At 46.5% G+C, this 21,019-nt stretch overlaps 1 protein-coding gene and 1 long non-coding RNA gene across 27 annotated transcripts in view; one reads left to right on the top strand and one right to left on the bottom strand.

The window, feature by feature from the left end:
* The window catches only part of MBD1 (methyl-CpG binding domain protein 1), a 118,400-nt gene that overhangs the window by 84,413 nt on the left and 12,968 nt on the right, over nt 1-21,019 (top strand). For 16 of the 26 annotated variants that reach the window (XM_053290637.1, XM_053290638.1, XM_053290652.1 and 13 more), the window contains 5 exons: nt 6,707-6,775; nt 7,483-7,647; nt 9,530-9,607; nt 12,853-13,044; nt 18,363-18,596. In XM_053290637.1, coding sequence (XP_053146612.1) covers nt 6,707-6,775; nt 7,483-7,647; nt 9,530-9,607; nt 12,853-13,044; nt 18,363-18,596 — 738 coding nt within the window. The remainder of the gene's footprint in view (nt 1-6,706; nt 6,776-7,482; nt 7,648-9,529; nt 9,608-12,852; nt 13,045-18,362; nt 18,597-21,019) is intronic. The other 10 variants (XM_053290641.1, XM_053290643.1, XM_053290654.1 and 7 more) reach the window with 6 other exon arrangements.
* LOC128342776 (uncharacterized) lies at nt 292-18,202 on the bottom strand. The gene is made up of 3 exons (XR_008315160.1): nt 17,858-18,202; nt 8,588-8,700; nt 292-423 (listed from the first exon to the last, which is right to left on the bottom strand). It is a non-coding gene; the product is annotated as an uncharacterized LOC128342776 (long non-coding RNA).

Consider the following 21,019-nt stretch of genomic DNA (forward strand, 5'->3'; position numbering starts at 1 on the left):
GTGCGGGGGGGGGGGGGGGCAGCAGGAGGCAAGACAAAAACATATGCAACATAGGCCCTGGACCCCCTTCCGGATTGCCAGGCCCTGGTAATTTGTACTGGCTTCCCCCCTACCTTTCGTCGGCCCTGGTGGCAGTGACTTCCCATCCGGTGAGCCTGGCCCAGGTTGGGTCTTCTGCTCATTTCCTCTTCCCCTCCCCGAGACCCTTGGGGGCGTCCACATTCCTTGAACCTAACCCAGTGGGTGAAGTTCTCTCCCAGATGCCAGGGGACATGCCATCCACCTGGGGCATGTGGTTTGGAGATTTATTCGCGAAACCATTTGAAAAATATGATCAACTGAGGTCTAAAAAGAGGAAATGGACCAAGTGGGTTTTCTTCTCATGCTCTACTGCTGCTGCTTCAATCTCAGAAGGGCCAGCCCCTAAAAAAGCGAAGAAGTGAAAACACGGTAAAAATGCCCCAAAGGGGGGAGCTATAAGTCAAAATACAGAGATAAGAGTGTGCACTCATCTGAGCTCTCTGACCCAGGTTCCCCCCCATCCCAGGAGTCCACTACCTAGGGAAAAAGGTGACCTACCCATTAAAACCCCTCAGAGGCCTCCAGGAAGATCCCTGGGTGAACCAATACCTGTTATTCCTCTTGATGAGTAATCCACCTCACCAGAAAACCCAGGACTTGCTACAGCCCCCTTGAGGGGAGAGGATCCTGATCAACCAAGAGAGGAGGGGAATGGTCAGATGGTGATGAACCTGAGAGCTCAGAGGTACCACAGAGTCTCTTTCAGCCCATAGATTTGGCCCCGCTTATGCCAAAGACTGTTCATGCCCTGGGACTAAATCCTCCTGCATCTCAGGAATCTCAGCCTCTGAGTAAAAGTGTGCTGGTGTTCCCAGGTTCAAAAACAACTTGTGGAAGTGGCTAAAAGTGAATGGACAGTTTCCACCTCCTCAGAAAGGGCTATTACTATAGCAAACAAGCTGTATGCATTCCAATGGGTGGGGGGAGATTTTCAATATGCCCCCTTGCATGCCCCCATTGTAGCTATAATTTCTGGTTCAGTTCTGACATGGGACGGGGAATTGGCTCGAAAAGACCCTGCAGACAAACACGTGGAGGAGGCCATGAAATGTGTGCATGACTCCACAGCATTATCAATGAGAACTGCTGCAGCTGCCTCCATGGCGGCTAGAGCATCATTAATCAGGTTAGATGACTTGATGCAGGAACCTCCCTCTGACCCAATCAGGTTGGGATAAAAACACTTAAAGTGGCATAAAGCAGAAGCCTTTATGGCGGAGGCTACTCTTGACTCCCTCCAATTTGTAACCTGGGTGGCCACTGCCTCTGTGGTGGGCCATCCAATTTATAGTTAAAATACTGGCAGGTGGACTAACTTTACTGCTAACTTTACTGCTGTTCCCTTTGATCGGGAAATACCGTTTGGGGATGCGGCTCTAAAAGAGATACTAGTAGAGTCAAAGGATAAGAAACAAGCCATGCCATCCTCGTTAAGGAGGCAGGACTGCCCCCAAGGACGGCAGTCTTTTCAGTCCTTTAGTCCCTTTAGATCACCCTTTGGGGGCAGGGGATTCTGTTCACTACGTCCATACTGGGGCAGATCTAGATCTACCAGACAGGACTTTGGTAGTAGGCCAGCCTTCAATGCTCAAACCAAGCAATCTAAGCAACAGGAATGACTCGGGGTGCATGTGCGCCCCTAGGTGGTTGCCTCTCCTTACACGGGTGCATCTGGGAGGTTACCACCTAAGAACAGCCCTGCTGGAACAGGCTCAAGGCCCATCTAGCCCAGCGTCCTGTTTCACACATTGGCCCACCAGGTGCCACTGGAAGCCTACAGCAGGAGTTGAGGGCATTCCCTATCTACTGCTGTTAGTCCCCTGCAACTGGTACTCAGAGGCATCCTGCCTTTGAGGCTGGAGGTGGTCTATAGTCCTCCGACACATAGCCGTTGATAGACCTCTCCTCCATGAAGTTATCCAGGCCCCTCTTAAAGCCATCCAGGTTGTTGGCCGTCACCACATCTTGTGGCAGAGAATTCCACAAGTTGATTATTTTATTTGTTGTTAAATTTATATACTGCCTCTCATTAACAACAATCCCAAGGTGGTTTACAGCATTATGATTATGCGTTGTGTGAAAAAATACTTCCGTTTGTTGGTACTAAATTTCTCAGCAATCAGTTTCATGGGATGACCCCTGGTTCTAGTATTATGTGAGAGGGAGAAGAATTTCTCTCTATCCACTTCCTCCACACCATGCATGATTTTATAGACCTCTATCATATCTCCCCGCAGTCGTGTCTTTTCTAAACTAAATAGCCCCAGGTGTTGTAGCCTTGCCTCATAAGAAAGGTGCCTTAGGCCCCTGATCATCTCGGTTGCCATCTTCTGCACCTTTTCTAGTTCTACAACGTCCTTTTTAAGATGTGGTGGCCAGAATTGTACACAGTACTCCAGGTGTGGCCACACCATCATTTTGAATAAGGGCATTATAATATTAGCCATTTTATTATCAACCCCCTTTCTAATGATCCCTAGCATGGAATTGGCCTTTTTCACAGCTGCTGCACATTGAGTCGACACTTTCAACGAGCTGCCCACCACGTCCCCAAGATTTTATTTATTTTATTATTTTTATTTATTTAGCACATTTTTATACTGCCCTAACCCAAGGTCTCAGGGCGGTTCCTCTCTTGCTCCCTCTCTTGATTCGTCACTGAAAGCTCACATCCCATCAGCGTATACATGAAGTTGGGGTTTTTTGTCCCAATGTGCATCACTTTACACTTGTCAACACTGAACTGCATTTGCCATTTTGTTGCCCACTCTCCTAGTTTGGAGAAATCCTTTTGGAGCTCCTCACAATCAGTTTTGGATTTCACTACTCGAAAGAGTTTGGTGTCATCTGCAAATTTGGCCCCCTCACTGCTTACCCCTACTTCTAGATCATTTATGAATAAATTAAAAAGCACCAGTACCAGTACAGATCCCTGGGGGACCCCACTTCTTACTTCCCTCCATTGTGAAAACTCTCCATTTATCCCAACCCTCTGTTTCCTGTCTTTCAACTAGTTAGCAATCCACACATGTACTTGTCCCCTTATCCCATGACCACTAAGTTTCCTCAGGAGTCTTTGATGAGGAACTTTGTCAAAAGCTTTCCAAAGTCCAGGTATACTATGTCAACTGGATCACCTTGTTCCACACACTTGTTGACACTCTCAAAGAACTCCAGGAGGTTTGTGATGCAAGATTTCCCTTTGCAGAAACCATGCTGGTTCCTTCCCAGCAGGGCCACGTTCTTCTACGTGCGTTACATTTTTATCTTTGAGAATGCTTTCCATCAATTTGTCTGGAACAGACGTTAAGCTAACCGGCCTGTAATTTCCTGGATTGCCCATGGATCCCTTTTTTAAAAATCGGTGTTTCAATTGTTACTTTCCAGTCCTCTGGTACAGAGCCTGATTGCAGGGATAAGTTATATATTTTAGCAAGGAGGCCGGCAATTTCACATTTGAGTTCTTTGAGGATTCTTGGATGGATGCCATTCGGCCCTGGCGATTTGTTAGTTTTCAGTTTTTCCAGACAGTTTAGAACATCATCTCTTGTCACTGCTATCTGACTCATCCCTAAAAAGTCTGTTTCAGGAACAGGTATATGCTCAGTGTCCCCTGGGTGTGGAAGAACCTTTGGGTTCTTACCGCTGTAAAAGAGGCCACCCCCTCACCGCTTCCTTCCCACTCCAGCCTCCTGCCTTCAACAGAAACACCAAGGCTTACAGGTGGCAATTCAACACCTGTTATCAATTGGAGCCATAGAGACTGTCCTACTAGATCAGCAGGGCACAGGCATTTATTCCATAACTTTTACATTACCCAAGAAGGATGGCTCCCTGAGGGCAGTGCTGGACTTAGAACACCTAAACTGCTTTGTGTGCAGAAGGAAGTTTTGCATGGAATCCATAAGATCAGTTATGGAAGCACTACAACACCTAGATCTCCTTTCCTCCATAGACCTCAAGGAGGCATACCTACACGTGCCTATACACCAAAACAGCCGCCACATGCTGAGTTTTCTCTGCACAGGAATCCATTATCAGTACAGGGTTCTCCCATTCAGCCTGTCATCTGCCCCACACATATTTAGAAAGATCCTGTTTCTGGTGATTGCGCATCTCTTCCTCCAAGGTGTGAGGATTTATGCTTTTCTGGATGATCTCACAAAGTCTCAGTCAACACAGGAGGCCGAATGGGACCCACAGTCTAATGTGCTCAAAAATCACAGCTTCCTGATCAACAGGAAAAAGAGCCAATTAAGCCTGGCACTTCTTCACCTAGAAGTCCTCATAGACACACAAAACAAATTGTTTCTGCCAGTGGAACACAGGCACACATTGGAGGCTGAGGTGCACCAGGCTCTGGTAAAGAGGTCTCTCCCTCTTCTCTCCCTGTCCAGGCTGCTTGGTCTGATGGTGGCAAATTTGGAGTCAGTTCCATGGGCACGCTTCCACCTGAGGCCCCTTCAGTGGCTCCTGCTGCCCTTCTACCCAAAGATGGCAGTGAAATCCAGCAGATGGGTGACCCTGACTCAGCCAGTTCTGCAATCCTTGCATTGGTGGGTCACCATCCCTCAGTAGGAAAGGAATTCCTCGGGAACCCCCCCCCCGCCGCCGCCCCAGGTCATTGTGAGAGGATGGGACGCTCATTGTCTCTAGCAGTCAGCCCAAGGCAGATCATCAGCAGAACAGTGTCAACACAGCATCAGCTTGTTGTAGCTCAAGGCGTTCCGCATGGCTCTTCAGGAGTTCCAGTCCATTGTTCTATATTGCCGTGTCCTACATTGCCACAGACAACACCATGGCCAAGGTGTTGGTAATGTTCTGAATGATAGTAGCTCATTTCAGTCAACCTGTGGTGGATCTCTTTGTGACACCAGCCAGTGCACAAGTTCCCCACTTCTTTACCAGGTTCCCTTTCTAACAAGTAGAAGAGGTGGACGTGCTATCATCAGCTTGGCCGACAGGTCTCCTATATGCCTTCCCACCTGTGCCGCTCCTGGCCCAGGTACTCCGACAAATCAAGATCCTTAAAGCACAGGTCATCCTGGTAGCCCCGTTCTGGCCAAAAAGACCGTGGTTTGCAGAACTTGTCAATCTAGCTACAGAAATGCACTTGCTCTTACCAGTCTCTCTGGACCTGCTTCACCAGGGTCCAGTGTGTGTGACCCAGATCTTGGCTGGTTAAGACTAGCCACATGGAAACTGAGCAGAAGAACAATACCAGAATTTACCAATATACATGGAGGGCCTTCCTGCGATGGTCTGCACGACATGGAGTAATTTGGGGGTCAGCCATCATGACACATCTCCTATAGTTTCTTCAAGACTGTCTGGGCCAAGGCCTATCAGCAAATACCCTCAAGTGCCAGGCCGCTTCCTTGGTGGGGCTTATCTCGGGGACTTCTAAACAATCCATACGGCACCCCCACTTAAGATGTTTCTTGAGAGGTGCCACTTTCTCACCTCCGGTGGTTCATTGTTTTCCTATGAGGCACCTGCATATGGTCTTGAAAGTGCTCCAGAGTCCTCTCTTCAAACCTGTGTCCACTATATTGCTACGCCTCCTCTTTTAAACTAGTTTTTCTTATTGCTGTTACCTTGGCTCATATGGTCTCTGAGCTCAAGGCCTTATCTAACCATAAAAACCTGTGTATTTTTTCTGCAGACTCCATAAAGCTTATTCCAGACCCCTTTTTCCATCCTAAGGTGGCATCTCCTTTTCATATGTAACAGGGTGTTATTCTCCCTTCCTTTTGCCCTAAGCTGGTTCACCCGGCAGAGAAGGCCTGGCACAAGCTGGACGTCTGGAGGTGCCTTAAAACACATGTAAAACACATTAGGGTGACTGAATCACTTTTTGTTTCCTTTTTAATTTGTACCATGGGCCAGGCTGTCACCCCTGCCACATTGGCTAGATGGTTAAAGGCATGTATAGCTCTAGCCTATAAGTCCCCAAACCTCAGGGCGCCCGCTAAGGTGTTTGCCCACTCTACTAGGGCTGAAGCTACATCTGCAGTTTTCTTTATGAATACCCCAGTACAGGATATTTGCAGAGAAGCCACCTGGTGGGAGCCATCTACCATTACTAAACACTACAAGTTGGATGCCTTTGCCTCTGCCCAAGCAGCTTTTGGGAGGCGAGTTCTCAAGCAGGTTCTCCCTTCAGAGCAGGCACGGAGCTCCCTCCCTGGTTGGATTTAGGTTGTGGTATGTCCCCACACATGAGATGCCCTTGGACTGCAGCAGCAGAAAATGGAGCATTGGTTACTCACCGTGAAGGCTGCTTCTTGCTGCTGCTTCCAAGGGCATCTCGACCCATCTTGCAGCACCAGAGCCTACTTTACAGGGAAACTCTGAAGACGTAATCTCTTTTTGTGTTGACTTGCTCCTGCATATTTTATAACTTCTTCGTCCTATCGGAGCCTAACCTAGATAGGCGCCACAAAACTTTACCAGAGGTAGTTCCAGTTTGGATTCGTTGCTCTTTAGTTAACATTAGTTAATGTGGTTTTTTCTTCATTGAGGTTCTTTTCACCTCTGGTCCCAAAAGAACTGGGGGGGGGGGGGATCATGCTCCTCCAAGCCTTAAAAAGCCTAACTTAACTTGCATGGTACTGCCTTCTAGAGTCACATGGGGGAGCATAACGCACATGTGAGACGCCCTTGGATGCAGCAGCAAGAAGCAGCCTTCACGGTGAGTAACCAATGCTCCATTTATCTTATGACGCTTGGTAACCTGTTGACTTATCACTTGGAAACCATGTGGGCAGGGTAATGAGTGAGAAGAAGGGCAGGGGCTCCGAGGAAGAGATGAAACATGTCCTTCGCAGTGATCAAACTGTATCTAAGAATCCCTCTAAAACTATTGCAATCCTTATATCATTAGTCTGTCCTACAGCTTAGGTGACTTTTCTGGCAGTGCCTCTTGGTTATATTGGGCAGATCAAAGGCAGTGCCCTGCATGCATTAAGTCTGTATTGGCTCATAAAGATGGTGAAAATTCTGACAACTCCCATGCCCATGCCATGACGAGTCCATATAAGCTGCAGTTGCTCACTTTGGATTAATTGGAACAAGGATTTGGAGTTGAGTCCCTCACAGTTCTAGCTGTTGAGCAGTGTACACAAATTGAGGCTGGTTTGGCTCTACAGAGCAGTTTGTGCTGCTTCTGGTGATGCCCTAGGGAAGGCCACCTTTACAAATATCTGCAACAGGCAAAGGTCTTAAGATTGTCAAAACCAGGATGTGATTGCCTGGGTTTACTCTGTTGATCCTCTTCTCCTTGGCCATACTGTAAATAACCTTGCTGTGCTTTTGAGTACCTGAACAAATTACCCCGACTTTTGCCTGCACAATCCTTCCAGTTCCTCTTGATGACCAATTGTCTGCCATCCCCCACAGCGTGCCTCCGCAAGCCGGCGGAACCGCAAGTGTGGAGAGTGTGAAGCCTGTCTGCTGAAAATGGATTGTGGTCGCTGTGACTTCTGCTGTGATAAGCCCAAGTTTGGTGGGAAGAACCTCAAGCGCCAGAAGTGCCGCTGGAGACAGTGCCTGCACTTTGCAATGGTTGGTGCTCAGTCTCATCTGCTGTCTCCTTGCCTCTGTCCTGCTTAATCGCAGGACTGCTTGCTTTGCATCAAGTGTGTGCATAGATCTGCTTGTCACCTCTTATGCTAGTCATAGATGAGAGTGGGACTAATTTTCCTCAAGTCCCTGAGAACCCTGCTTGTCTTGGGTCTCTTCCCAGCATGTGTCTGTGTGGCAAACTGTTTGGCTTTGTGTGGTGCGTGCGCACATGCTTATGCATGTTGTCAGGCCTCCAGATCTAATCTGACCACTTTAGTAGCCGCCTTGGATCAGTTTGAACTGCAGTCAATCAGATTCTCTGGGCTGCTCACAAGCAGGGCGTGAAGATGGCTGCCTTCTGTGTTTCCCCCCAGAATTTGGTATTCAGAAACGTACAGTGGCAGTATATAACAGTTCCATTTAGGTATCGTACATCTGTCAATGACTGCAATCCATCCTTTTAAAAAAATCTTCCAAGTTAGTGGTCATTGCCACATCTTATGATTGTGAATTCCATACATTAAATATGCCTTGTGTAAAGAAATACTTTTGTTTGTTATGGACCTCTCTCCGATTGGGTGATCTTGAGTTCTGACACTTTGAGGGAGGGACAAATAACTTCTCTCTCTCTCTCCATGTGGTTTGTAGTATGATAAACCTCTTATTGTATCCTTTCTTCCTTTAGTCTTTCTCTAGACTAAAAAACCTCTGTATGTGCACTGTGACCTTCCCTGCTCTCTACTTGGGCTGTCCCTCTATCTTTTGCTCAGAATGAAAGGAATGGAATTTGCTACTGAATCAGAGCACGTTTTTCTCCCTTCACTATAGAGCTGAACTTAATGTCTTATTTTGACCTTAATGGGACTAGCACAGGAGCATTGTATCATCTGACAAAGATTTAAGAACAGAATTTGCAAACAACGTGTCTTGATTGGCTCACCAGCTTAAGGTTCTGTCTCCAATAGAGGCCTCATGCAGATGTGAAGAAAAGTGGAATCTTTCTTTCTCCAGTAAGATTTGCTGCCTGCCAGGTTAGCAGTTGGCCCTTTTTGCCTGATAAATAAATAAATAAATAAAATAAAATAATTCAAATCTTATTCAGTCAGTCTCTTAGTGCAGCTACAGGGTTGAGTACTGTCAAACTAGGAACTGATAGGCAGAGTGCACATTTGCCTTGTTAGGTTAGTTCAGGCTACTCCACATGTAGGTTTCTCACTTGCCTGAGGTTTCTCACTTGCCTGAGCAGGTGGCAAAAATAGTAGTGAGGGAGTGGGATTTTGTCTTTGTCTATATGCACAAAGTGGTGGATCATTATACCAAAATGGACAGATTACTTGCTGTTGCTGTAACCTAGCCTCACATAGGTGGGTCCTTATTTAAGAAGGGTCCCGCCAGGGAAGTACTACTACTTATACAGCTGAGAAATGGAAGCTGGGCTTGGATGCTTTAATGAGCTTGAAATACAGTTCAAAGTAGCAAACTAGTGTGTAACAATTTTATTCTGGTGTCTCAGTTATGACACAAAAATGTGGAGGAATTGACATAACACCAGTAAGCAACAGGAAAAAAAGGGGATGGGATGTGACACAAGGATGCTATGAAACTGATAATCAACCTCTTTTCAACCATTTTGTAAATCTTGCTTATCTTGCCTTAAACATTTTGAGCACAAAGCACTCTTTTAGTGGCAAAAATGGTTATATGATACTAGGAAGAGCTTTGTGCTCAAGATTTACAAATGCTTGAAATAAATGTGACCAGTTTTGTAGCACCTTTGTGTCTTCCCGCCCTTTTTTTCCTTGTCTTGGTAACGACCCCATTGGAGGTTTCTCCCCCACTTAAGATCTTGATGATTTTTTTCTTCCTTGACCTTGTCCTTTAGAACATCCCATATGACTGCATCTGTTGGGAGGATGACATTGGGCGGGGTTCCGCCTCTTCAGAACAACATTTGCTTTTGGTGAGAAGACCCAGTTCATATATGCTTCATGATTCAGGTCTAATTGCTCATTATAGGCCAGTTGGCAAGGAATTGGACTGGCCCTGTGATTATAGGGACGCTCATGCTTCCCTGCTGTCCAATAATTTGTGTCTTTGTGGCTTGTTCACGTTCCCAGTTTCTCTGGAGCTCTCTTGTTTTGCTGATATCTTTGATGCAACTTATCTTGTTTGCTCCTACACTTTGCTCATTGTGGTGATCTTGAGCATCCATCCCTTCAGAGCACAGGTTGATGGCCTGTTGCTCTCTTGTTCTATTAAGAGAAAGCTGGACTTGGAAGGAAGTTAAATTAAGGAGCCAGGATACAGCTGGTAGATCTGAGCTCTGCCTCTTACTCAGGCTTGTAAATAACCACTTGCCTGATTGCATGTGGGGAGTTTGAATCTCAGTCAGGCAGGGAGGCTGCTGGGGAAGAGAATTAATTCTTTGGCTACCTTTCTTAGGGTGCTTCAAATTGCCCACTTAGTTATGTATGCACATGCAGGCTAGCTTATTTTGTGGGATAGTAACTCTTCTGAACTTATTTGCAGGCTGTCACTACTCACTGTGTTTCTCCCTTTTGTATGTAGCAAAGCTGTGACTGCTTTTCTGGTTGTGAAGCTGACTTTTGGAACAATTCATATACCAGCAGGAGGGTAAAGAGGTTGAGCACTGGCTTGCTTTCTTAGAAGAAAATTGTGTGATCAGGATGTGTGTAATCTGTGATTTGAAGAAAGACTGAAATGCTGAACCTAGGCAATTCGGATTGTGTGTCAATAAAAGGGTAATTCTGCATACATGATATATTCTGAGCAGACATGCATGCCGTCTTTTTGCATCATTGATTCTCCAGATTTTACTGGGGTTTTCCCCATAATTCTGGTCAGGGTGCAGCTATAACTGAGTGGATGTGTTCATGATCTGCTCACTACCAGCAGCTGCCTCCCGGGTGCTTCCCCCCCACCCCCAGTCTTCCGGTCCCACCCATCCCTGTCTGCCTCCATGGCAGCTTCTAAAGTGCCAGGAGCTGCAACAAGGGCTCCTAAGGGATCCCTGGCCACTGGCCCTTTAAAGACCTCATGGCCCAGCATCTGTCACTCATCCATGATTTTATAGTGCGCAGTAGCTGGGGAACCTTTAGAAGTTCTAGGTGCTGCTGCTATCACAATGGCTCTTAGTATTCCAGGAGCTGCAGTGGGGGCTCCAAAGCTTCCCATGGCTACGTGCGCTATAAAAAAATGTTAGGGCCTGCCACACCAGGCTGTGACGTTTTTATAGTGTGCAGCCCAGAAAGTGTAGGAGCCCCCACTCCTGAAGCTTTAGGAGCTACTGTTGCTGTCGTGGCGGTGGCAGCAACAGCCATGGCAGGGAGAGGTGGCGGTGGCAGTGGTGACGATGGCAATGAAAGACGTGAGCTGCCGTGGAGGTAGCAGCTAGGAGGCTGGGGCGATGGCCGTGGGAGAAGGAGGCCTGGTTGTGTGGCTGTGGTGGCAGTCGTATTCAGAACACAGGGCACTACCAACATTGCTACGCCCCTGATCTGGTATAGTGAGGGAGAGGAGCAATGGAGGGCACTGGTACCTCACTCCCAGCTATTGAGAATCTTATTCAGCCATCTCTCTGTCTCAGACTTCAGGCGTTGCCTACACATTTTCAAGTGTTTCTTCATAACCCAAAGGGCTAGAAACTTGCTTTAGATTTGACCTGGTGCATTCTCCCCTTCTGCCTTTGGCACATAGTGTGTTTGTGAGTGAGATGGGAAACTGAAATGCAAGCCCTAGGAAAATGCAGAAAGATCTGCGTGAACAGATTGGCATACTGAGTTTGTCACCATTATTCTTGTCTGCAACTAGGAAGAAGCGGCACTGTGGGCTATCAATATTTTTTCTGATAAGATCCCGGCTCAGCAGTCTTATGACTCACTCTGAGCCAAGTTCTGCATTCCTTATCTACCCTATTCTTACTCTCCCCATGCCTCAGATGTTCACCAGTCCTTGACGGGACCTGCTTCGTTTACCTTCCCATGCTTCTGTTTCTGATCCTCAATCCTGGCCTGTTCTCCCTTCCTAAGCTGCTCGTGCACTGCTCTGTCTGTGCAAAATCCTAGATCGTAAGCAAGAGAGCTGCGCCAATCCATGGCAGAAACATAAGAAAAGTCTCCAAAGGTGCTATGAAAAAACGATGAAAGTGATTATGGGGGAAAGTATGTCTTCTTCCCTCCCCAATAATCCAGACCTTTGGAGACTGCAAACCGGAAATCTTTTGAAAAACAGTAATGGTCCAAATGCTATTTAAAAATAAAGCCAGTTGGCACATCTGGAAACTTCCCTATATTTTGCAGTGTGCTATCCTAACCCACAGTTGAGCTCAGAACGTCTGCATTAAATCCCTTCTTGCAATTGTCTAAATTTTGCAAACTGGACACCTGCATATGATTGCTTTAGACAGTGTGCATATTTGTGCACTTTTGGAAAGGTTTTTCTTCTTCTTCCAGAATTGGGAGAGATTTTATCTGAGAGAGACCGAGGAAATAAGTTTGGGAGCAGAGAGATGTGGATTTGGGAGCTCTCCGTAGCTGCTGCTTTAAGCTGCATCAAGTAACTTTGCTCCCTGACCATTGCAGTGCCCTGGTTTTCTAAGTTTTGTTTACAAAATACAGTTTAGTGTTTGTTTTCTAAGTTTTCAGTAAAATCTTCTGACATCTTTGCAGCCTGGAGGGTTAGAAATTTATTTTAAAACCGCAGTTTGATATTTGATATTCATCATTCTGCTAAAGTTGCTGCTCCGAGTCTTAGAAGCTTTGCAATAAAACAGAGGCTCCTTGGCGTTCTGGAGCTCCTTCCCGTAGCTCTCTTGCTTGCCCTTGTTCCCACAACTCCTCATCTTGTTCTGCAGCCCTCCGCTTCTCTGCTCTGTGGTTTTGTTCCTAGCTGTGCCTGTGTCTGAGCCTTGCAGCTTCTTGCAGGAAATCAAAGGGAAGATCTGCTTTCTCCATCCTTGGGTATTTGTGAGGTGTGCTTGGAGTTGGGGGCGTGGGGGTGGCAGCTGGCAAGCTTTGGGGCACAGGAAGGGGGACACCAGGGCTTGCAGTAGAATCATGGTTGCAGGAAGGGAGTGTGCCAAGCTGTGGTGGTGCTGCTTGCTTTTGGGGTGGGGACTGGGTCTGCTGCTTGCTGCCTCCACAGTTCGCTCCTCTTCGTATCTCCCTCTTCTCTTCCCTTCCCTAGAAGCGGCTGCTTCCTGAGGAGTGGAGCAGCCCAGAGGCGGAGGGGGCAGCGGCAGCGGGCTGGAAGGTCAGGAGGAGGAGGAACGCCTTCGGTGGCCGCAGCCGCAAACCAGCCAGGATCAAGCAGGTGGGGCGGCGGGGAGCCAAGGGGAGTGGCCAGAAGCGACGGGCGAAAGCCAGCTTCCAGCCGGAGGTAACTTCCCCCCCTCCCCACACATCCCAGGTGCTGCCGCTATGCCCTGTCCGCACCAACCAGTGGTTTTCTGGGCTGTCCAGTACCCACTGCTGTCAAATGCCTCTTCAGGTGTTGGAAACTAATCAACAAAGTTTGACTGTAGGTGGCATCTTGTCTTACTTTTTTTAGTTCTGCCCGGTTTCCTTCATTATATCTACATTACCTGCCTCCAAAAGGTGGAGTGTAGGCAGTCTCATCACTGTAATTCAATTCCCACAGTGCTCTTGGATTACTCTTCATCCTTGCACTTCTGGAGACCTAGATTTCCTCCTCCAATCAGTCCATTCCTTTCTCCTCCTGGCCCAATCAGCTCGACAGCCGCCTCCTTCCTATACAGGATTGCCTCTGTCTAGTGCCTTTCTTCTTCCTGCTGTCTGCTCGTTTGGAGCTGTGCACTCCTGTTTGCTTTGCTGGGGAGTTTGTGTCAAAGACGGAAGCAGCAGGTTCTGGAGGCATTGAACAAAAATCTTTCCAGTCTTTGTGGGCTAGTTCAGCACTAGGAAAACAGGCTTAACATGTATTTATGATTGGTCCTATGGCTCTTGATGGCTTCTGTTTGGTTTTTTTAAAATCCATACAAACCTCAGGCTCAGCAGAGTGGCACTTTAGAATGGTCAGACTCATGTTAGTTTCATGACGGATCTGAGGAATATATTCAGACATTGTACTCTGATGAGTGTGTGTGTTTGAGTGTGTGTATGTGTGGGCACCTACCAACAACTTAAACTACCAAAAAGTGCAGAAAATACCAAATATAATAAATAAATCAAAATGACTCAAACCATTGTGAAAAACAGAACAGATTGGTCAGCAACAACTCCATTAAATGACACGAGCAGTAACCTAGCATGCCAAGGGTCCTACTAAAATTTTAAAAATAGAATGTGTGCATGGTGTAAAGAATAGTGACTAGCTAATGGTGGATTTAAGCCCAGCCTTTGTCTCAGAGCACGTCCGCGTGGGGGAAATAAAAATGCTGATTCATTTCCGCCATGTTTGCTCTTCAAAGGATGTTCCTTAAAACTTAGCCTGGTAGAAAATATGCTGCCATCACACCCTAATTTACAGGATTTCCCGCCTCCCTGGATTTGGGCGAGTGTCCACGGATACCCTCTTCCTCTTTACCAAATGGAAAAATACAAAAACCTCCCACGTGTGGCCTTCACATGAGGAGAAAAACTTGGTAGTGTGCTGCTTAGCAATCAAACCTGAGGCATGTTTGCACCAGAGTAAAACCCCTTTCCAGCACCACCTTTCCTGAGTTGAAAATCCACTCAAAGAGGCTGGTTAAAATTGTAAAGGACCAAAAAGAAAAATAACCTTTATTCTACAGACTGCTTCCGTCTGAGGCGCGCTCTCAACTTCAGTTATGGGTAATAGCAAACACTCAGTACTTTACAAGATTACTTCCAAAGAACACCCCACTGGTATTTGGAGTGGCACACTTTAAATATCTTGGTTACTCAGTTGCATAGAACAGGTTTTTTTTAACCTTGGGCCCCCAGATGTTGTTAGACTACAACTCCCATCATCCCCAGACATGGCCTTTGTGGCTGAGGGTGATGGGAGTTGTAGTCCAACAACATTTGGGAGCCCAAGGTTAAGAATCCTTAGCATAGAACATAAATGCAAAAAAATACAAAACACCCCCAGTTGTAAGGAACCTTTAAAAGCACCTTTAAAGGTTACAGAGACTTTTGCAGAGCCCTGGTTGGATAAAAAGGGCACAGGTTCAGCATTCTTACGTTACAGATAAAACATATTAGACTAGTTGTAAAGATCTGCAAAGCACTAAAATAACGAAATCTGACTCCAGCTACCTAACACACGGTTCCCTTGCTTAAACCTTTCTCTGAAGCCAAGCTCTGGCTTCTTCCCCGAACTCATGAAAACCATGGTAGAGACTTCAGGCCCCTGCAGAGTTCCTAGTTGCTGCCATGGCTTGGCCAGCCAACCTGTTGCTTCCCCTGCCTGGCTCCAGTTGAGACCACAAAGAACCCCTTCACTTCCTGCTTCAAGGCCTCCTAAGTCCCAGTCATTGTGTGCTGAGTGGCTGATCTCTAGAAGTCACTGCCTGATGGACAGGACAGGGTTCACTTCCAGTTCACTCTTTAGGGTAAGGGAGGGGCCGATTGCTACAAAGGGTATGTTATTTTGTAAAAGGGAAGCATTCAATTGATAACAAGAGCAGAGAACTGCAGAGAGCAAAAGTACCTGAAATAAATTTTAAACTGCTCCTAAGAAGGCTAGTCAGATGAGCCTCCCAATTTAAGGGAATCCACATTAGGGTAGCTGCCATGGACACAAGGACTTGCTGTGACTGCTCTTTTGGCTTCTGATAGCAGCACCCAGAGCAGAGATGCCTCTTGTAATCTGAACTCTCTTGCGGTGAGGGGGTGGGACTAACAGGCATTTCAGCGTTTATTGTTGTTTGGTGTTGACAGTGAGTGTTGGGATTAATTTTTACTTAAAATCAACACAAAATAGCAAAGGAAGAGCAATAGGGTTACATGATTAGAGCAGGCATTCAGTGTAGAGTCAGAAAAATGCACAGGGTTATACTTGCAGAAGCAGTGCTTCTTCTGTGGTAGCAAGTTCCGACTGACTGGAGGAGAGGAGAGCTGGCCTTGAAATTTAGCCCCATCAACACAGACCATGGCCTGGTTGACTATCTGTCTTTTGTTTTGCTCTGGTTTTTCTTCCACTTTCTCATCCTGTAAAACATGAGTTGATTCTCTTAGTGTGCTCTTCTTGCATGGTGGTGTTTGATGAGGGAAGCAAACAGTTGTTTCTGGGCACCCCCATGGACAGGAGCAGTGCCCCACTGATGGCTGGTTAGAGGAGCTCAAGGCTCACTCCTCTTTCCCACTGCAAATAAAGGTGGTATTTTCATATTATCTAACCGCAGAATTTCATGAAAGGAGTCTACAGAAAAAGTGCAAGAGATTTGTGCAGTCTTCTCCCTTGTGGACTATGCCACAGACATTGAGAAACAGAGCTGCTCCCAGACTTCTATACCAACTATTGGGAATTGGCATGAGCTGTGGATAAGTGCCAGATGGGTTGTGGAAACGTGGTTAAGAGTCCTGGCTTTTTTTTGTTGAACACGTTGCTAGCCCTCATGGTTGCAGCAAGTTTGAAAATGGTATGTCAAAAATATCTGAGGACAAGGAGATAAATGCAAATTCAGTAGTAATCAAGATGCCCTGGGTCTCTTCATAGAGATTCAAAGGCTTTCTCAAGTCTCTTATGGTAATATTGCTTCAGGATTAGGAGTGTGCACGGAACCGCACAGCTGCGGTCCGGCACTGTGGAGGGGGTTCCTTTAAGGGTGGGGAGGGTTTACTTACCCCTCCCGCCGCTTTGCCCCCTCCAGCGCTCATATTTACTGTAGAAATACTCCTGTAGAAATGCTCCTTGAAATGAAATGTAGAAATACTGTAGAAATGCTCCTTACTGCTCCTCAACGCAAAAGGCTCCGACAAGTCTTCTGCGCATGCGGCGCACGAGCTTCACGTCTCCCCGACGCCGGAGGCCCGGTCTACCTGGCCTTAGCCCCTGCCGGCGGGTAGACCAGGCCTCTGGCCGCCGGAGGCCCGGTCTACCCGCCGAGACGAGGCTGGGTAGACCAGGCCTCCGGCGTCGGGGAGACGTGAAGCTTGTGCGCCGCATGCGCAGAAGGCTTGTCGGAGCCTTTTGCGTTGAGGAGCAGTAAGGAGCATTTCTACAGTATTTCTACATTTCATTTCAAGGAGCATTTCTACAGGAGCATTCCTACAGTAAATACGAGTGCTGGAGGGGGCAAAGCGGCGGGAGGGGTAAGTAAATCCTCCCCACCCTTAAAGGAACCCCCTCCACCCGGTCCGGACGGTCCGGAGGCCTTTACAATGGCCTCCGGACCGGTCCAGACCCATCCCTATTCAGGATAGGTATTGTGTGTGTGTTGTCTGTCACTGGGCCCAGAAACTATGAATTGCATTTTTAAAATTATGTGCAGCTAAAATGTGTTCTGGCTTCAATACTTGGCAGTCCTTGGGTACTGAGATCAGTCTGCTCAGAAGAGCGTTGTGAGTTGGAACAAATTTGCTTTGAGTACTACTCAGGGGCCTTGGCCTAGGAGCCAAGGGCAAGAGCTGGGATTCTCAAATAGTGCTTGCTTAAGTCTCTGCCTTATGATTTTGCGACAGTTGCACCTCACTTGCAACTCTTTTCTTCTCGTTTCTTCTTTGGTGTCACTTTCTGCCCTTGTCTGTCACTGCCACCATTTCCCTAAAATTCCTCTTCACCACTTTTTTACTTAGTAGTGGGTAATGGCGTTGGGCAGGCATGAGAACAAACCAACCTGAGATCCAGGAGTGAATGGAAAGGTTAAACAAAACAAAAAACCAACTAAGTTTTTAGATTCAAATGAATATATAACTATTTATGGTTCCACAATTAAAAATGTTATGTGCTTTCCGGTCTCTTACTGAAGGCCAGTGGCTTAGGTCTTTGGAGTTATTTTCTTCTCCACTCAGACCCAGACTTAAATATTTTCACCTCCCTTTAACACAGTGTTTCTCCCAGCATCTCAGCCGGAGCCTTTGTAACCAACAGTTACCTTCACTTTTCACAGTGCATTCCCACTGTCACTAAATATGGTGGACTTAGGAGATGTGAGGTAAACTGTGTCTTTCCTAGAAGTGTCTTTTGAAGGATCTTCCCCACTCTTTCCCTTTTACATGATTATAAGTCCCTCCTTTAGAATTTCCCCTCCGAGTCTGACTTTTACCTCACAGGACCACTTCATCTCTATCCTGGATCCTCCTCCTCGGTTCCCAACTGTCACTTCCCAACTGTCCTCAGCTGCCGTTCATCTGCAGAACTCTCTTCTGAGAGGCAGTTCTCAGCCACGCCCCTTGATAACAAGATTTATGCTTCTCTGGATCTTCACAGCTTAAAAAGCAAGAACAAAGCTCTGTGCTGGGGGGGGAAATGTTTCTAGACGGAATGCATTGTGTAATCAGCTGTACTTTGCTTCAAGTTAGCCATAGGAGTATGGCAGAGCTAGGCAGAGTGTGGAAGCACACATTTCCCATTTACTGGAAGACCAGCTTCTGTTGCCTTCTGACTTTGCACCAGGTACCTCTGCTGTATTTTGAAGATAACCTCAGCTGCTACAGAGGCTGAAATGTTCAAGATGTCCAGTTCTGCACCAGAAGCCAAATTCCATGCTTATGATGCCCAGTTATGGATGTGGAGAGGCATGATTCTGTTTCCCTCCTATCTTTCCACAGACAGAAGAGTCCCCTTCAGGCAGTGAACTGATTGATCTGTCCAGACCACGAGGCCCAGAGATGCCTGAGCAGCAGCAAGAGCAGCAACAGCTGAGGTTGAAGGAACAGCCTGAGAGAGCCAATCCTATTTTGGCCCAAGAGCCTGTGAAGGACCGCCCCATCCTGCCAGAACGCATCAAAGAGGAGCCAGGTGTACCTCGCCAGCCTACCCTACCCACCCGTGTTGTGGTGAAGGTGAGTGAGACCATTCTCCCCTCTTGCCACATTGACAAATGTGTCCCTCCTTACCACTTTCAGATAGTTGAAGTGACAGACCCCGAAGTTGTGTGCAATTGATTCTCATCTTTGGGGAAAACAAGAACTGGCTGGGAATCTCCCGACCTCCCTTTTCCACCATGTACTAAGCTCACAGAGTGGCTCCCCAAATACCATCTGAAATGCAGTACATATGTAACAAAATAAGAAACTGATCAGAGCAGCAGGAATAAAAAAGAGCCTAACATCTGAGCTCACCCAAAGTGTTTTTTAAAAGAGAGGATTGTCCAGTCTTCTAAAAATCGTTAATGAATGTTTCTTCAGAAGGGAATTCTAGTGAGTGAGTGCTACAGCCAGGAGAGCTCTGCTCCTTGTAGCTGCTGTCTAGCTCCTGAAGGCTGTGGCAATTGGAGCAGAATCTCTTAAGCTGGCAACTAAAGGGCTACAGAAGCATGTTCAGGTCAAAGGCATCTTCTCTAACAGGTTGCTGTACGTTTGCTGAGAACTCCGTACATTCGCAGCAGTTGGAAGCCACTGGTTAAAGAAGACTCTTCTGCCAGCCAGTATCTAGTGCTGTTGAGATTGTGCTGGCTGTATGTTTGGTCAGAGGTTCTTCTGGCATTAGAGCCTGTGATTTCACTGATAGGTTTTGGGTTTTGTGCTTTCCAGAGAAGTGCTAGCCTACTGTACTGTATAAGCATTCATATCACTTCAGCATTTAGAAAAGGGGAGGGTCCACTCAGGGGCCCATGGGCAAGATTCAGCTCCTGAAACAATTTTATCTGCCTCTTTGTGACCCCACCAATAAATATCCTTTTAAAGTTTAAGTGGAGATTCTACACTTTAATGTGACCTCTCTTCTTTTGGATCTTGATTGTAAGCTATAAATATATGTATTTGTAGGGAGCACATGTACTTTGTAATTGTGAAGCCCTTGCTTCCAGATGACATCACGCTTTATTATGGAGCAGGAAGGCATTTGACTTCCAGACCATTGTCTGGCACATAAAATGTTTCTAAGAACATGAGGGTTGGCCTCCCTCCTTTAGAAAGAAAGAATGACAAATTTAGTTAAGGCTACTCCCTTTCCCCCACTAAAGAAACATTTTTCTTCACTTTTCCCTTTTTGAATGCATTGTATCACTTGTTTTCAAATGTAAAGTATGAGGAGAAATAGCAAAGAGGCTTTACTTTGTGCAGTGAAGCTCCTGTTATTTTCCATTCAGTCAGCTACCATTGCTATTAATGTTGCAAGATTGGGCTTAATAGAAAGAGTGTGTGTGCGTGCACAAACACACACGTGCTTGGGCAATTCTCCACAACCTTTGAAAACTTAATATCTGTACATAGTCCATTACCACATTTGCTGCCACTGTATGCTACCCATGTGCATATCTATGCTTTTAGAACAAACTGGGGAACTTACTTGAAAACCAAATTTGCAAGTGTGTATACAAAATGGACCGTAGTTTATATGCAGGCAAATGCCAACATTTGCCCAATGTGCTCTATGTGGGGCTGCCCTTGAAAATGGTTTGGAAGCTTCAGCTGGTCCAGAATGCTGCTGCAAGGATGCTCGTGGGTGCAAGTTGCTTTGTGACTGTCACACCCATCCTGCAGCAGCTTCATTGGTTATTGGTCCACTTCTGGGCTAGATTCAAAGGGCTGGTCTTGACCTTCAAAGCTCTACATGGCTTGGGGCCGGGGTACCTGTTGGACCGCATTTGCCATATGAACCTGCCAGGGCCCATCATTTCAGGCCCTGCTCATGGCTCCGCCACTAATAGAGATCTGGTTGGTGGGGACAAGAGACAGGGCCTTTTGGGTTGTGGCTCCTTGGCCATGGAATACCCTCCCTGAAGAGCTTCGCCATGCTCCCTCCCTCAGTGTGTTTAAAAAAACCAAAATCATCTTTTTAAAGAAGCTTTTTAATGCTCCATCATTGGTTATATTTGGTAGGTTTTTTAGTTTTTATAATTTTCAGTTTTTAGCTTTTAAAATAACTTTTAATTTGAAACTTAATTCTGATTATGGTTTTAGCTGGCTGTTATCTTCTTTTCTTAATTTGGTTAATTTTATTACATTTATTTCACATTGTATCTATTTTATTGTTGTCAGCCACCCCAAGCAGTAGTATACTGGAGAGGCAGGGTATACATACTTTAAATAATAATAAAATAAACATTAGGGTACCCCTGAGGAGTAACAGACTCGGAGACGAGGCTTCTGAAACAGGTTGATACAGCAGAAGCGCAATGTAAACAGTGATATTTGGCAGCCTTGATACTGTCACAGTTGTGCAAGGAGTGAAGGCAGCTTTCAGGGACTAGATAAGGATGGAGGGGTGGTGGTGGGGTGGTGGTGGTGAAGGCTCTAATAGCCTAGCTGTTGGAATGTGGATG

Source organism: Hemicordylus capensis, chromosome 2, assembly GCF_027244095.1.
Source record: "Hemicordylus capensis ecotype Gifberg chromosome 2, rHemCap1.1.pri, whole genome shotgun sequence".
In the NCBI taxonomy this organism is placed as follows: domain Eukaryota; kingdom Metazoa; phylum Chordata; class Lepidosauria; order Squamata; family Cordylidae; genus Hemicordylus; species Hemicordylus capensis.